Genomic DNA, 15024 nt, shown 5'->3' on the forward strand with positions numbered 1-15024 from the left:
CAGAAGTTCTTTTCGGTCAGAGAGTAGCAACATTATGTACAAAACTAAAAATAAAGTTACAAACAACGCAAAGAACAAAAAAAATAGCACAGGTGGTTAGGAGCATGTAAAACGTCAGCCATCCTCTTCAGCGCCATGGGTGACAATATTAGCCTATCACTTGTGAACGACATATCATCACTTGTGAATGAAGCTCAGCTTAAGGCAAAAAACAAGCATTTTTTTGTGCAAATTTCTCAAATCATAGTCCCACATCTCATGTAGCCAAACCCATAGACCAAAATGTTTTGATAAGGTTTGTATCACAACTAAAGTAGCCAAATAACTTCTTAAAATGAAGCACATTAATCCGCTTTACAACGGGTGTAGAGCCTAACTGGCATATATACACAGTGTGTGAGTTTCAAGTATGGGGAAGATCATTTTCACCATATCAATGCCCCTTTATAATAAAAGTATTACATGCATATTTGCATGTGCAATCACTTTTGAGAATGGCGTTTCCCTGCTAATTGAATATTCACGCTTATAGCCTACCGCTGTGTGTGCTAGAAATAGCCGAATCGTTGGTCAACATTTTAAGCTTAACGTTCTGATCTGTTGCGTCAGGCTCATTGCTTAACTTTTTACGGCTAGGGGGCAGTATTCGGAAGTTTGGATGACTGAGGTGCCCAAAGTAAACTGCCTGTTACTCAGTCCCAGAAGCTAGGATATGCATATGCATTGTAGTACTGGATAGAAAACTCTAAAGTTCCTAATACTGTTAAAATAATGTATGTGTGGGCCTCCCGGGTGGCGCAGTGGTCTAGGGCACTGCATCGCAGTGCTAGCTGCGCCACCAGAGTCTCTGGGTTCGCGCCCAGGCTCTGTCGCAGCCGGCCGCGACCAGGAGGTCCGTGGGGCGACGCACAATTGGCCTAGCGTCGTCCGGGTTAGGGAGGGTTTGGCCGGTAGGGATATACTTGTCTCATCGCGCTGCAGCGACTTCTGTGGCGGGCCAGGCGCAGTGCGCGCTAACCAAGGGGGCCGGGTGCACGGTGTTTCCTCCGACACATTGGTGCGGCTGGCTTCCGGGTTGGAGGCGCGCTGTTAAGAAGCAGTGCGGCTTGGTTGGGTTGTGCTTCGGAGGACGCGTGGCTTTCGACCTTCGTCTCTCCCGAGCCCGTGCGGGAGTTGTAGCGATGAGACAAGATAGTAATTACTAGCGATTGGATACCACGAAAAATTGGGGAGAAAAGGGGATAATTTTTTTTTATAAATAAAATAATGTATGTGAGTATAACAGAACTGAAATGGCAGACGAAACCCAGAGGACAAACAATCAAAAAAAATCAGCCTACTGATTTCAAAGGCTGGCACTTTTATAATAGGGTGAAATCATGCACGATTGCAGTTCCAAGGGCTTCCACTAGATGTCAACAGTCTTTAGAAAGAGTTTCAGGCTGGTTTTTGGAAAAATTTGCCAGAAATTGTAGTTTTTCTAGGTGGCTCCCATTTTGGCTATAGTGTTTCCAATGAGAGCGCGTTCTTTGGTACTTTTCTCCGGTAAAGACAATAACGATTCTCCGTCTTAAATTTGATAGTTTATTTGCGTAATAGGGTACCTAAAGTTTGATTACAAACGTTGATTGACTTGTTTGGCTAAGTTTATTGGTAACGTTTGGGATTCATTTTCTATGCATTTTGAAGGAGGGAAACAGAGTGGATTATTGACTGAAGCGCACCAGCTAAACAGTTTTTATGGATATAAAGAAGGACTTTATCGAACAAAAGGATCATTTGTAATGTAACTGAGACCTTTTGGAGTGCCAACAGAAGAAGATCTTAAAAGGTAAGGCACATATATCGCTATTTCTGACTTTCGTGTCGCAACTCCCTGGTTGAAAATGATTTGTTATGCATTTGTGTGCTGGGCGCTGTCCTCAGATAATCGCATGGTTTGCTTTCGCCGTAAAGCCTTTTTGAAATCTGACACGGCGGCTGGATTAACAAGTTAAGCTTTATTTTGATGTATTGCACTTGTGATTTCATTAAGGTTTAATATTTATATTAATTTAATTTTAATTTGGCGCTCTGCAATTTTACCCGGAAGGTGTCGAAATGCTAGCGTCCCACTGATCCGCAAGAATTAACAAAGAGCTACAGTTAGTTTCAGAATGGGTGGCAAGGAATAAGTTAGTCCTAAATACAATAAAAGTATTGTATTTGGAACAAATCATTCACTAAAACCTAAACCTCAACTAAATTTGTAATAAATGGTGGAAATTGAGGAAGTTTGTGACTGAACTGCTTGGAGTAACACTGGATTATAAACTGTCATGGTCCAAACATGTTGATACAGCAGTAGCTAAAATGGGGAGAAGTCTGTCCATAACAAAGCGCTGCTCTGCCTTTTTAACAACACTATCAACAAGGCAGGTCCTACAGGCGCTAGTTTTGTCGCACATGGACTACTGTTCCAGTCGTGAGGTCATGTGCCACAAAAAAGGACTTCGGAAAATTGCAATTGGCTCTGAACAGGGCAGCACAGCTGGCACAGTACTACATAGAGGCATGGCTACATGGAACTCTATTCCACATCAGGTAACTGATGAAAGCAGTAGAATCGGATTTAAAATACAGATAAATATACACCTTATGGAACAGCAGGGACTGTGAAGAGACAGGCACATAACACAAGCATTCTACACACACTTGCACATAGATGTTGTATTGTAAATATGTGGTTGTGGAATGGTGGCCTGAGGGAACACACTGAATGTGTTGGGTAAGGTGTGAAATGTAATGTCATGTAGTATTTTAAACTTTATGTAACTGTCTTATGTTGCTGGACCCCAGGAAGAGTAGCTGCTGCCTTGGCAGCAGTTAAATGGGGATCCATAATAAGTACAAATACAAAAGGAAAGATAATAAAAAATATTTAAGTTGAAATACATTTACTAACTCGTATCAGCTCCATTAATATTCCTTTAACAGCCTCACTAAGTAAGTAGTGCTCTATTCTGGCCCTCACTGTAATTCATTTTCAAAGCAACTCGAGTCAGAGCAGTAGTGATGTGCAGTTTGTGAACGATTCTTTAGAGCAGGATTAATATGCTCTCCTCTGGCTCAGTGGCTCCGGAGATGTGCTCTGACCACCAACTGTATAAGTATGCAGAGAGAAATAGATCATGCTGCAGGAAGCAAAGAGAAGAAAACTACATGTTTAGAATTGATAATTGATCGCATGGTGCAAGAATGAATGCAATGAAATTATTATTATCGATGGAAATGGCTTTGTAGAACAAAAACACAGCTTTCTCTGCTCAACAAATTTCAACTCGACAATGAATCATTTGGGGGGGGGGGGGGGGGCTGCTGCAGTTTGCAAACGTTATTGTGCCAATCTCCCTCGCAGCAGTCAAGCATTCCGCCAATAGTCATTCTCAATCGAGGAGTTTATTCAATCAGTATCGCTGAAGCACTGCTCTGTAGCATGATTGAAATGTCATTTCCGCTTCAGCCAACATATGCAGTATCAAGAAATTGTTATTTGAATGCCTGTCAATCACAAATGTACATTGTTTGAAGCACACTTATAAGTCTGTCACAAATGACAGCTTCAATAAGCCCCCTATATTTAACGAGAGGCTTGTAGAAACATGATTCTTTTGAGTTTTTAGTTCATCGCTCGCCGGTAGGAGGTCCTACGTGCTCTGGGCATTACTGAAACAAATGAATCGAAAGATTTATTTTGACTGAACAAGTTCAAAAGATTGAGTCAGTAAAAAGAGCCAAACTTCAGGAATTTGGCCAATTGAAACAAGTGTGATTTTCTCCACAGCACCTCAACACAGAAGAAATGATACCTTGGAGTCTGACGGGTTCTGCCCATGTCCCATCGGTGAAGCTGGGGTTTCCTTTGGCTTATCACTTTTTGAGATGAAGGGTGAAAAAAAAAAAAATGGGAAAAAAAGTGCATTTTAGATTTTTATTAAAGGAACAATCTGCATTTCAAACAACAAAGCAGACACCCCACCACTGATTTGGTAATAAGCTGAGAGATCAAAAGTATAGTTCTCACCATGTTTAAAGGCTATACTGTGTTTGTTTACAATTACATTGTACAAACAATGGATTTTTTTTTTTATGCTTATATTTTGGGTTCTGATGGAATATGTTAAACTAAGTCATTTTCATCAAGAATCAATGGGTATATCACTAATTTAAAAGTCCAGAAATGGAGGTAGCAATCGCATACTGCCCCTTTAAGCTTAACATGAAGTAAAAAGGGTTAAAGTTGCCTGCCTAGCACTAAAACATCCAATTCAACAGATCACCTTTGATTGAGCCAACAAAAAACATGATTAGTTAGATATTCACCTTGTGGGAGTATCCGCGGTACTGGGCTTGCACATGTGCCTGTGTGCATTCCAGTCCTCTGACTGGCAAGCCACTGAGCAGTAGCAGGTCTTCTTGCAGCGTGTGCAGCGAAGGTTACCTGTAAGAGATTAAGGTTTAGTCAATTCTAGCCCAGGTTATAGACCTCGATCAATAGCATCCAAAAACTAGCTTTAATGATTTGTTGCGTACTGATCAGTGATTTAAGGGATGCGGATTTAATAAGAAATGTCTACCGATTATGGATATACCTTCCAATGCGGGACACGTGCTGCTAAACAGGTACAGTCATTTAAGTGCAACTTAACATGAACACTTCTCCTATGTTATACACTGTAACAGTAATCCTGTTCACAGTATGCCGTAGAACATGTGGGGCAAAGACAAACAAAGTGATACATCAATGAGAAATTAGCAGTGAAATAAGACCAACCTTGCTGACTGCAGTAGTTGCACAACTTAACAGTGAATGGGGGCATAGAGGCTGTTTTCTACAAGAGCAAAATAACAAATGTTACACGTTGTCACTGCCTTTCAGGCAGGCGTTACATTTGAGAGATGGAAAATTGATATTACAATTGAAAAATAATAAATGCATACCATAGAGCCGGTTGTGAGTACAGTGGTTTCTTTTCGGCTGGCCTCGGCTTTGACAAAGAAAAGAATTATCATTATTTGCGTGCTAAAATTAGGGTGCAACAAACAATGGACGCCATGCGAGAATTCGACAAAAAACAAAAAACAGCAGTGATCAAATAAATGTAAAAATACATAAATCATTTGAAAACATGAATGTGGAAGTTTACCATGTCAAGAAATCACAATACTGTACGTTATGATATTTACATGAGCCCAAATGTAAAGTGCCGTGTTCAGAACGCAAAATTGGCGTTCATATTTGCTCTTTGCGATGGGTATTCATCATTCTACTCGAGTAAGATCGATGTGACGTCGTATTGGCAACAAGTATGACAAAGTCCTGAGGGTGTTACACAGTCAAAGGTACTAGGACTGAAAAATAAGGCAAAACCTTTCTCCTTTGCTTCGGTCATTGATGTTTTCAGAGACACTAAAGTAGAGGTTACAAAGTAGAGCTTCGTAGCTACATTTTGGTGTATGGGTTGTCATGGATTGGTTCACACTCACATGGTGCCTCCCGTGACGAGAAGCTAGGTAGCTAGCTGTGTGAGGGAGTGTTTATTGGCCTGATGCTGTTCGCTGAAGTAACTTCCTGGGCAAATGGCAGCCCTACTCTGCAGTGGGGGTATTGTGCCAGCTCCAAATTTTGTGATTGATGGTTTTATTTGCTAGAAACGGTGCAGCTTATCCTCCCATAACAAGAGCAACTCATCAACACCAAACATATCACAACCCAACTCAGGTGTATGCCTACCTTAGAAGTAAGCCATCTTATTAGACAAGTAGTGTAGCCTTCTGTGTTACAGTTCAGACTTAGTGAGAAGCTTGGGCGGTAAACGGTATACCAGGGTATTTAGAAATAACCATGGTATGGTTTTTACAATACCGTTTAAACCATTTTTGAAGTTTTTCCATTTTGATTTAATATTTGTAGCCATTTTTTAAGTAAATACCTGCAGTCAACTTGTGGAATATGTTAAGAGATGAAGCAGATCACGTTCTTCATTTCACAGGTCACATTATGAAGCTTACCATAGTTCTCCAGAACAGTTGAGCCAGTCACGTGTTTGTAAATAGCACAACGGGAGAAAGCAGGAGCAGCTGAGTCCAACTGAATTGACAGGGGTTGTCCAGCTCATAAATTTATTCATATACAGATAGGTGCTACCTCATGTCATTTTTGGTGCGTTTGACATTTACAAGTGAATGTGAATGAGAGGAATTGTGCAAAATAAGAATTGATGCATGCCTGTCTGAAGGAAGAACGGTACTGGCTACATCAGTCAGAGCGGTACATCAGTCAGAGTGCTGTCCGCTAAAAGAATGCCCATTTGTGAATTTTCATCCGAATGGAGAAGTGAAACTGAAACTGAAGCACAAAATTAGTCTGACACCGAGCAGATATTACAATAAAAAGCACACAGGCCTGTTGGCCTAGTGTCTCCAGACTCCACACAGACATAGCGTGTAGCCTGCACATGCTGCTCCAGAGCCAATATCGTTCTTCCTTCAGACAAGCATGCATCAATTTTTATTTTGCACAATGCCCCTCGTTCACATATTGTTTCCCATGCTTGTTCAATGAACCATAAACAATTAATGAACATGCACCTGTGGAACGGTCGTTAACTTCTTCAGGCTAGGGGGCAGTATTCGGAAGTTTGGATGAATAAGGTGCCCAAAGTAAACTGCCTGTTACGCAGGCCCAGAAGCTAGGATGTGCATATAACGGTAGTATTGGATAGAAAACACTCAAGTTTCCAAAACGGTTAAAATAATGTCTGTAAGTATAACAGAAAAAAAGCAAAGGCAAGCGAAAAGCCGAGGACAATCCATCCACAATTTTCCCCCCCAGCTCACCTCTGATTACAATGGCTGGGAATGGGAATATAAAAGGAGGTCATCCCAGATTGCAGTTCCTAGGGCTTCCATTAGATGTCAACAGTCTTTAGAAAGAGTTTCAGGCTGGTTTTTGGAAAAATGAGTTAGAATTTGTAGTTTTTGTAAGTGGCTCCCATTTTGGCTTTAGTGTTTGTAGCGCGTTCCAGTAAAAGCGCGTAGTTCGTTATTTATCTCCGGTAATGGTCTCCGGTATTCTCCGTCTTAAATTACAATTTTTATTTACATAATAGGGTAGCTGAGGATTGATTAGGAACGTTGTTTGACTTGTTTAGAAGAAGTTTATTGGTACGAGGGAAACCGGTGGCTTACTAAGTCAAGCCGCGCCATTGACACATACTTTTTGGGGGATATGTCATGGCAATTTCCTGTATTACCAAATGCAGAGAGTTATAAACCACACGACAGTTAGAGTTATACTTCAATTTCATCTTTAATAATATGAGCTTCAAAATCACCCTTTGACTCTCAGATCAATTCAGTGTCTATAATGAATTCTGAGAGTGCCTACAAAAGAATACCACGATCTTTTATAACAAAGATACACCCCTCTCAACTCACATGACGAACCACAGATCTCAGGAACTCTTCACAAAGGGCCTTTTACTTTAGAAAGGAGTATCCCATAGCCAGATAGTATTAGCTATAAATTATCGTTCAGTTTGGTCTCTAAGACGAGGTTCTAATCTCATTCCTGGTACTTCATAGTACCAAAACATTACCTCATCCATCTGGAATGCTCTTTAGGCTTTATTGGCCAAAGACATCGTAAATCTTCTCTGTCAGTGCTATCTCATAGAGGCCCATCCTCAGTGGAACACACACACAATAGTCGACAGATTCTATTCTGTCGACTAAAACAACCATTCTAATGCAATACAATGATTATAATATAATCTTACAAGCACTAAAACATAATCTCGCAATTTTCCATGACAGATATAAAGGACTTTATCGAACAAAATGACCATTTGTTATGTAGCGGTGACCCTTGTGATTGTAACCAGATGAAGATCTTCAAAGGTACGTGATTTATTTTATCGCTATTTCTGACTTTCGTGACGCATCTGCTTGGTTGGAAAATGTGTGTAATGCTTTTGTGTGCGGGGCGCTGTCTTCAGAAAATCGAATGGTGTGCTTTCGCCGTAAAGCCTTTTTGAAATCTGACAAAGCAGCTGAATTAACAAGAAGTTAAGCTTTTAAATGATGTATGACGCTTGTATTTTCATGAATGTTTAATATTACGATTTCTACAATTTCAATTTGGCGCTCTGCAATTTCACCGGATGTTGTTGATGTGGGACGCTAGCGTCCCAATGACCCGTAAGAAGTTAAGACACTAACAGTTTACAGCTTTAGGCAATTAAGGTCACAGTTTTGAAAACTTAAGAGGACACTAAAGAGGCCTTTCTACTGACTCTGAAAAAACACCAAACGAAAGATGCCCAGGGTCCCTGCTCATCTGCGTGAACGTGCCTTAGGCATGCTGCAAGGAGGCATGAGGACTGCACATGTGTCTAGGGCAATAAATTGCAATGTCTGTACTGTGAGACGCCTAAGAGAGCGCTACAGGGAGACAGGACGGACAGCTGATGGTCCTCGCAGCGGCAGACCATGTGTAACAACACCTACACAAAATCTGTACATCCGAACATCACCTCTGCGGGACAGGTACAGGATGGCAACAACAACTGCCCGAGTTACACCAGGAACGCACAATCCCTCCATCAGTGCGCAGACTGTACGCAATAGGCTGAGAGGCTGGACTGAGGGCTTGTAGGCCTGTTGTAAGGCAGGTCTTCAACAGACATCACAGGCAACATGTTGCCTATGGGCACAAACGCACTTTCACTGGACTAAACAGAACTGGCAAAAAAGTGCTATTCACTGACGAGTCGCGGTTTTGTCTCACCAGGGGTGATGGTCGGATTCGCGTTTATCGTGAGCGGGATCGATTTGGAGGTGGAGGGTCCGTCATGGTCTGGGGCTGTGTGTCACAGCATCATTGCAGGCAATCTCAACGCTATGCATTACAGGGAAGACATCCTCCTTCCTCATGTGGTACCTGATGGAGTCACCTTGGGGTCATAATAGGGGCTGCACCAAATGATTAATGTATTATAATAATTGATTATGCTTATGTTGCATTAATATAAGGGGAAAGGCTATAAGACCCCTCCTTCAGTACATCTATAGGGTCGTGGACTACAGATTAGATATAAATATTATAAGGTTTAATATTGTTCCACAGTTATTTTCTAGTCTCTGCTTCATATAACAAACGGTCAGAGATGTGATAGTTATTGCAGTCAAAACAATCTGTGAGAAGGCGCAGCAAGACTAGAAGAGATGCATAGACACAGAAACCTGCAGGGGAGTGAAAGAGATGAGACAAGTCAGACATACCACTATAAAGCAACTTGGGGAGTGGTAAATTACTGCTGAGCACTTAGAAAACACTGGAACTATTGTTCTCCCCTGCAAGTTTGTATAACTGTATATGCATGGGCTTGGTCTCATGAGTAGAAGGTGTTGACGTACGCAGTTACATCACTAGGGGTTGACGGCAAGCATATTCAAATAACTTGGACCCTTTCCTATTTTACAGAACTTACTCAGAAACATGCGTGCTATGTTCCCATTGTCAACTTCTGTCTGCAATTGCATTAAAGGTTTTTGATTGATTTACTTAAAGATATTGTCTGATTGCTGATTTCCCCAATCAGCAAATGTTTGACAAGGAACAAGGAACCTATCCCAACATACCCTTCCTGCAGGCTCATCCTGATATGAGCAAAAAAAGAAACGTCTTCACTGTCAACTGAGTTAATTTTCAGCAAACTACAGAACAAGATTCAACAACTGATACATAAACTGAACAAGTTCCGCAGACATGTGACTAACAGAAATTGAATAATGTGTCCCTGAACAAAGGGGGGATCAAAATCAAAAGTAACAGTCAGTATTTGGTGTGGCCACCAGCTGCATTAAATAATGCAGTGCATCTCCTCATGGACTGCACCAGATTTGGCAGTTCTTGCTGTGAGATGTTACCCTACTCGTCCACCAAGGCACCTTTTTTATTTTATTTATTTTACCGTTATTTTACCAGGTAAGTTGACTGAGAACACGTTCTCATTTGCAGCAACGACCTGGGGAATAGTTACAGGGGAGAGGAGGGGGATGAATGAGCCAATTGTAAACTGGGGATTATTAGGTGACCATGATGGTTTGAGGGCCAGATTGGGAATTTAGCCAGGACACCGGGGTTAACCCCCTACTCTTACGATAAGTGCCATGGGATCTTTAATGACCTCAGAGAGTCAGGACACCCGTTTAACGTCCCATCCGAAAGACGGCACCCTACACACCTGCAAGATTCCGGGCATTTCTGGGGGCAATGGCCCTAGCCCTCACTAGAGGTTGACCGATTATGATTTTTCAACGCCGATACCGATTATAGGAGGACCCCAAAAAAAGCAGATACCGATAAATCGGTCGTTTCATTTATTTGTAATTATGACAATTACAACAATAGTGAATTAACACTTTTATTTTAACTTAATATAATACATCAATAAAATCAATTTAGCCACAAATAAATAATGAAACATGTTCAATTTGGTTTAAATAATGCAAAAACAAAGTGTTGGAGAAAAGTGAAAGTGCAATATGTGTCATGTAAAAAAGCTAACGTTTAATTAAGTTCCTTGCTCAGAACATGAGAACATATGAAAGCTGGTGCTTCCTTTTAACATGAATCTTCAATATTCCCAGGTAAGAAGTTTTAGGTTGTAGTTATTATAGGACTATTTCTCTCTATACCATTTGTATTTCATATACCTTTGACTATTGGATGTTCTTATAAGCACTTTAGTATTGCCAGTGTAACAGTATAGCTTCCGTACCTCTCCTCCCCCCTACCTGGGCTCGAACCAGGGACATATCGACAACAGCCACCTTCGAACCATCGTTACCCATCACTCCGCGGCCCTTGCAGAGCAAGGGGAACAACTACTTCAAGGTCTCAGAGCGAGTGACGTCACCGATTGAAACGCTATTAGCACGCACCCCGCTAACTAGCTGGCCATTTCTCATCGGTTACACCAGCCTAATCTCGGGAGTTGATAGGCTTGAAGTCATAAACAGCGCAATGCTTGAAGCATTGCAAAGAGCTGCTGGAAAATGCACGAAAGTGCTGTTTGAATGACTGCTTACGAGCCTGCTGCTGCCTACCACCGCTCAGTCAGAGTGCTTTATCAAATATCAAATCATTGACTTAATTTTAACATAATAACACACAGAAATATGAGCCTTAGGTAATTAATATGGTCAAATTCAGAAACTATCATTTCGAAAACAAAACTTTTATTATTTCTGTGAAATACGGAACCGTTGCGTATTTTATCTAACGGGTGGCATCCCTAAGTCTAAATATTGCTGTTACATTGCACAACCTTCAATGTTATGTCATAATTATGTACAATTCTGGAAAATGAATTATGGTCATTGTTAGGAAGAAATGGTCTTCACATAGTTCGCAGCGAGCCAGGCGGACCAAACTGCTGCATATACCCTGACTCTGCTTGCACGGTACGCAAGAGAAGTGTCACAATTTCCTTAATTAACTTCTCTAGGATAGGTGGGACGGTAGCGTCCCAGCTGGCTAACATCCGGTGAAATTGCAGAACGCTAAAATTCTAAATACACCATTCGTAATATTAAACATTCTTGTAAATACATGCATCTTACATCTTTTAAAAGCTTAACTTCTTGTTAATCCAGCCGCTTACCAAGCATACCATGCGATTATCTGAGGACAGCACCCAGCACACAAGTATTACTAGCATTTTCCAACCAAGCATTAGCGTCAGAAATAGCAATAAAATAATCAATTACCTTTGAAGATCTTCTTTTGGCAATATAAAAGGTCCAATCTACACAATAAATGGTCGTTTTGTTCGATAAAATCCATTTTTATATCCTAACACGAAACATTTTGTAAACGGCATGTGTCATGAATTCCGTCTCCTTCAACTTTCGACAAAACATTCGATGAATTACTCATACTAAACTTACGTTTATCTAATCATGGTTGGTTTCACTGCAATCCTCTGTTTGTTTGTAACACAACCAGACTTCATGGTTCTTTCGCGGGACGTATTGACCGAAAGGAACTGATTTGAACACACCAAACAATGACATCATTGCGCACCAATGATATGACCAGTGCTTCGTTGATTAACTGTATTTCGGCCCAATGACCACTGATCGTCTTGAAATCTAGCTTGGTAGATTGCCGTTTACTTCAGCTCATTGGCAACGTGTAATGGTTATATCCGGGAAGCTTGAAACTCGAGCGTAAAGACACTCATTCGCCATTGAACATTTTACCTGAAGCATCCACGCTGGTTACGCATAGCAGTATTGTTTCGAGAGCATTTTCCGCAGTTTTATCTGAAGAATTATGGCGACTAAATCTTGGAAATCAAAGGCAAAATCTAGGTATACAGATCTACACGATATTATTGACAAAATTGATAGAGAAAGTGAGACGGAATTACTACAAGATGAGTCAGTGTGACAATAGTTTTGACTCGCAAACCGAGGAGATGTTCTTGTATGGAGAAGATGCAGTGTTCATGCCATTGTTTAAAATTAATAATATCAAAAATTATTCATTTGAGTTGTTTGAGATATTAAAATTATATTTACCATGTATAAAAATATAATCAGTAATGAAATGTGTAAAGTACCCTTGGCTCTACATTGTGGGTAGAGTGTATGTACAGTGGGGCAAAAAAGTATTTAGTCAGCCACCAATTGTGCAAGTTCTCCCACTTAAAAATATGAGAGAGGCCTGTAATTTTCATCATAGGTACACTTCAACTATGACAGACAAAATTAGAAGAAAAAAAATCCAGAAAATTACATTGTAGGATTTTTAATGAAGTTATTTGCAAATTATGGTGGAAAATAAGTATTTGGTCACCTACAAACAAGCAAGATTTCTGTCTCTCACAGACCTGTAACTTCTTCTTTAAGAGGCTCCTCTGTCCTCCACTCATTACCTGTATTAATGGCACCTGTTTGAACTTGTTATCAGTATAAAAGACACCTGTCCACAACCTCAAACAGTCACACTAGTAGTGATGCACCGATATTACATTTTTGGATGATACCCGATATTTTCCCTGCCAAAAAACCCTGATACCGATAAAATATTTTAAAAAATTAGCGTCCTTTTAAAGCATTCTAGTACAGTTAACTACACTGCTCCAAAAAAATAAGGGAACACTAAAATAACACATCCTAGATCTGAATGAATGAAATATTCTTATTAAATACTTTTTTCTTTACATAGTTGAATGTGCTGACAACAAAATCACACAAAAATGATCAATGGAAATCAAATTTATCAACCCATGGAGGTCTGGATTTGGAGTCACACTCAAAATTAAAGTGGAAAACCACACTACAGGCTGATCCAACTTTGATGTAATGTCCTTAAAACAAGTCAAAATGAGGCTCAGTAGTGTGTGTGGCCTCCACGTGCCTGTATGACCTCCCTACAACGCCTGGGCATGCTCCTGATGAGGTGGCGGATGGTCTCCTGAGGGATCTCCTGCCAGACCTGGACTAAAACATCCGCCAACTTCTGGACAGTCTGTGGTGCAATGTGGCGTTGGTGGATGGAGCGAGACATGATGTCCCAGATGTGCTCAATTGGATTCAGGTCTGGGGAAGGGGCGGGCAAGTCCATAGCATCAATGTTTTCCTCTTGCAGGAACTGCTGACACACTCCAGCCACATAAGGTCTAGCATTGTCTTGCATTAGGAGGAAACCAGGGCCAACCGCACCAGCATATGACCTCACAAGGGCTCTGAGGATCTCATCTCGGTACCTAATGGCAGTCAGGCTACCTCTGGCGAGCACATGGAGGGCTGTGCGGCCCCCCAAAGAAATGCCACCCCACACCATGACTGACCCACCGCCAAACCGGTCATGCTGGAGGATGTTGCAGGCAGCAGAATGTTCTCCACGACGTCTCCAGACTATGTCACGTCTGTCACATGTGCTCAGTGTGAACCTGCTTTCATCTGTGAAGAGCACAGGGCGCCAGTGGCGAATTTGCCAATCTTGGTGTTCTCTGGCAAATGCCAAACGTCCTGCACGGTGTTGGGCTGTAAGCACAACCCCCACCTGTGAACGTCGGGCCCTCATACCACCCTCATGGAGTCTGTTTCTGACCGTTTGAGCAGCCACATGCACATTTGTGACCTGCTGGAGGTCATTTTGCAGGGCTCTGGCAGTGCTCCACCTGCTCCTCCTTGCACAAAGGCGAAGGTAGCGGTCCTGCTGCTGGGTTGTTGCCCTCCTACGGCCTCCTCCACGTCTCCTGATGTACTGGCCTGTCTCCTGGTAGCGCCTCCATGCTCTGGACACTACGCTGACAGACACAGCAAACCTTCTTGCCACAGCTCGCATTGATGTGCCATCCTGGATGAGCTGCACTACCTGAGCCACTTGTGTGGGTTGTAGACTCAGTCTCATGCTACCACTAGAGTGAAAGCACCGCCAGCATTCAAACGTGACCAAAACATCAGCCAGGAAGCATAGGAACTGAGAAGTGGTCTGTGGTCACCACCTGCAGAACCACTCCTTTATTGGGGGTGTCTTGCTAATTGCCTATAATTTCCACCTTTTGTCTATTCCATTTGCACAACAGCATGTGAAAATTATTGTCAATCAGTGTTGCTTCCTAAGTGGACAGTTTGATTTCACAGAAGTGTGATTGACTTGGAGTTACATTGTGTTTTTTAAGTGTTCCCTTTATTTTTTGAGCAGTGTATTTAACACCTACACATGGACGCAGCGGTCTTAGGCATTGTATCTCCTTGCAAGAGGCGTCACTACAGTCCCTGATTTGAATCCACGCTGTATTCACATCCGTGATTGGGAGTACCATAGGGAGGCGGACAATTGGCCCAGCGTCGTCCTGGTTTGCCGGGATAGCCGTCATTGAAATAAGAATTTGTTCTTCACTGACTTGCCTAATTAAATAAAGATTACACACACAGACCAAAAAGTTATTTTGTTGGCAT

General features: G+C 41.6%; 1 protein-coding gene across 3 annotated transcripts in view; it reads right to left on the reverse strand.

The window, feature by feature from the left end:
• Nucleotides 1–15024, reverse strand: part of tdrd1 (tudor domain containing 1) — a 75041-nt gene that overhangs the window by 56702 nt on the left and 3315 nt on the right. For all 3 annotated transcript variants that reach the window (XM_055930797.1, XM_055930796.1, XM_055930795.1), the window contains exons 3-6: nucleotides 4981–5027; nucleotides 4814–4871; nucleotides 4363–4480; nucleotides 3849–3912 (exon numbers count right to left, since the gene is read on the reverse strand). In XM_055930797.1, the coding sequence (XP_055786772.1) occupies nucleotides 3849–3912; nucleotides 4363–4480; nucleotides 4814–4871; nucleotides 4981–5027 (287 nt within the window). The remainder of the gene's footprint in view (nucleotides 1–3848; nucleotides 3913–4362; nucleotides 4481–4813; nucleotides 4872–4980; nucleotides 5028–15024) is intronic.

The sequence above is a fragment of the Salvelinus fontinalis genome, chromosome 8 (assembly GCF_029448725.1).
Source record: "Salvelinus fontinalis isolate EN_2023a chromosome 8, ASM2944872v1, whole genome shotgun sequence".
In the NCBI taxonomy this organism is placed as follows: Eukaryota; Metazoa; Chordata; class Actinopteri; order Salmoniformes; family Salmonidae; genus Salvelinus; species Salvelinus fontinalis.